Consider the following 2,344-nt stretch of genomic DNA (forward strand, 5'->3'; position numbering starts at 1 on the left):
GTTGTGCACTGTGGTCGGCGCTGTGGGCTCCGGTAAATCGTCCTTGCTATATCTGCTATTGAAGGAACTAAATATTGACTCTGGTTCCGTGATTCTCACTCAGGACTCCTCCAGGTCTAACTTTCAGGACAATTTATCTGATGGTTACTCTACGAGCAATTCAAATTTGCGCATATCTTATGCTAGTCAGGAACCCTGGATATTTAATGGTACTGTGAGAGAAAACATACTGTTTGGTCAGTTTTTTAACAGGGCCAGATACATGCAGGTAGTTATAATAGATCAAATCAAATTTGATACAAATTCTATTAATATCAACAATATTTATATATTTTTGCTATTTAACGTCATTATCAATAACTTCTCTTGTGGCAGAATTCTCAGATCTTTCAGTTCTTTACTTTAATTATATATATTAATCGCGACTCAATTGATTGCTAATGCAACAAAAGATGATATCTCTCTGCGTGTACCTACTATAAAATTTTATTCTGTTAATTCTTTTATATAAAAGAAGAATATCTAATTTATTTAAATTTCATACGTTTTAACATTTCCTAATGTTTCTTATTTCTTGATCGATTGGGAAATGTTGCAGGTGACAAATGTGTGCGCCTTGAGGAAGGATTTTCGACAGTTTCCACAGGGAGACATGACGATAGTCGGCGATAGAGGTGTATCACTGTCCGGAGGCCAAAGAATGCGAATCAATCTTGCAAGAGCCGTTTATAGAAAGGCAGATCTCTATTTGCTTGACGATCCTTTAAGTGCAGTGGATACTCGCGTTGCTAAACGTATCTACTGGAAGTGCATCACCGAGTTTCTCCACAACAAAACGAGGATACTCGTCACGCATCAGTTGCAATTTCTTAAACTGTCGAATCACATTGTCGTGCTGGATAAAGTAAGTTACCTAAAATAATCTTTAATTGCTTTTAAATAAAAAATTTGTTATATTAAAAATTTATATATTAAATTATATAATTAATTAATTAATGAAAGAATTTTGAGTGATAAATATTTCTTATACTAAATATATTTTTATTTTAATTGTTAAGGGTTTTGTTAAGATGCAAGGAGACTATAACAAATTAATACAGTTAGATAAAGGTTTCATTAAGATGATGAACAATTTGTGTCACGATGCGCAGAAAAAGAAAATAGACATGAGAGCCTCCGAAATGAGAAGAAACACGAGACGAGACTCGGAATTCTCGACCGCAAGTTCTACTGTACGATTATCTTTCACTTTTCAGTTTTAATAAAGGAGAACGTTGAAATCAAAATTTTCTACGTTCTTTTTATCTAATAATAACAGACTCGTAATACAATAAAATAATAATTAAAAAAATTTGTATTTCATGTTCGCATTGAAAATATTAATATAGTTTCACAAATTAACAATTAATAAAATACAATAAAAGGAATTTTGGAAGTAATATTGCCAGAGAAGTTAAGTGGTTCTCAAATACCTATTAATTTTCTTATATTTATTTTCTTAAGAATGTTTGGACTGTACAATCATCTAAAAACTATACTTGTTAAATAAAAACTAAAATCAAAACTTTGAAAACATAGATACAAATTAAAAATATTTTTTATCGAGAAATAATACAACAATTTTTTAAATTTTTGTTTGAAATTTTGTAATATTTAACATTTTCGTAAGATAAGCAAAAATGAGTGAAAAAACGAGTCCTAATACCAGTAAAAGCAAGCGAAAAATATAAATAAAGCAGTTTGAAAAATTACAAACATGCAAAACAATATTGATCATAATATATTCAAAATTATTTCAAAATATACAATTTGTAAAAAAAATTGTAAAAGTGGCACTTGTCATTTTGATTATTTTAACATTTGTAGAATTTATTTTTAGCTGCAAATAAAACACAAATATATAATAATGGATTTTTATCTTTTTAATTGTATAGAAAGTTTTTACCAGTATTAATAAAGTGCAATTATGTTTAGTTTCCGACAAATAAGTGAGTGTCCTTTTGGGAGTCTTATGCCGGTATTGGCGAGCTCTTTTACTCATTATTAGACGTAATAATAAAACAATCTAAAATTTTTTTTTTAATTTAATTTACAATCGTGCAGCACTCGGATACCAATGTTTCGGATTATATGAAGAACAGTTCGGAAACCGAGATGATGGCACACGGTCGTGTATCAGGCAGAGTATACAAGGAGTATCTGCATCACGGCGGCAACTATTTCACTTTATTTATGCTGCTGCTGATCTCTGTCATCAGTCAGGTCGCCATCACCGGAAATGATTACTGGACCTCATATTGGACTACTTTGGAAGAAATCAGGCGTACCGGAAATATTAATGGCA

General features: G+C 30.8%; 1 protein-coding gene across 1 annotated transcript in view; it reads left to right on the top strand.

Moving 5' to 3' along the window:
- The first annotated feature begins 6 nt into the window (after positions 1–6).
- The window catches only part of LOC105456452 (multidrug resistance-associated protein 4-like), a 2,921-nt gene continuing 583 nt past the window's right edge, over positions 7–2,344 (top strand). The window contains exons 1-4 of the mRNA XM_011700513.1: positions 7–268; positions 599–904; positions 1,059–1,232; positions 2,104–2,341. Coding sequence (XP_011698815.1) covers positions 263–268; positions 599–904; positions 1,059–1,232; positions 2,104–2,341 — 724 coding nt within the window. The 5' untranslated portion in view covers positions 7–262. The remainder of the gene's footprint in view (positions 269–598; positions 905–1,058; positions 1,233–2,103; positions 2,342–2,344) is intronic.

This window comes from Wasmannia auropunctata, unplaced genomic scaffold (genome assembly GCF_000956235.1).
Source record: "Wasmannia auropunctata unplaced genomic scaffold, wasmannia.A_1.0 LD335681.1, whole genome shotgun sequence".
NCBI lineage: Eukaryota > Metazoa > Arthropoda > Insecta > Hymenoptera > Formicidae > Wasmannia > Wasmannia auropunctata.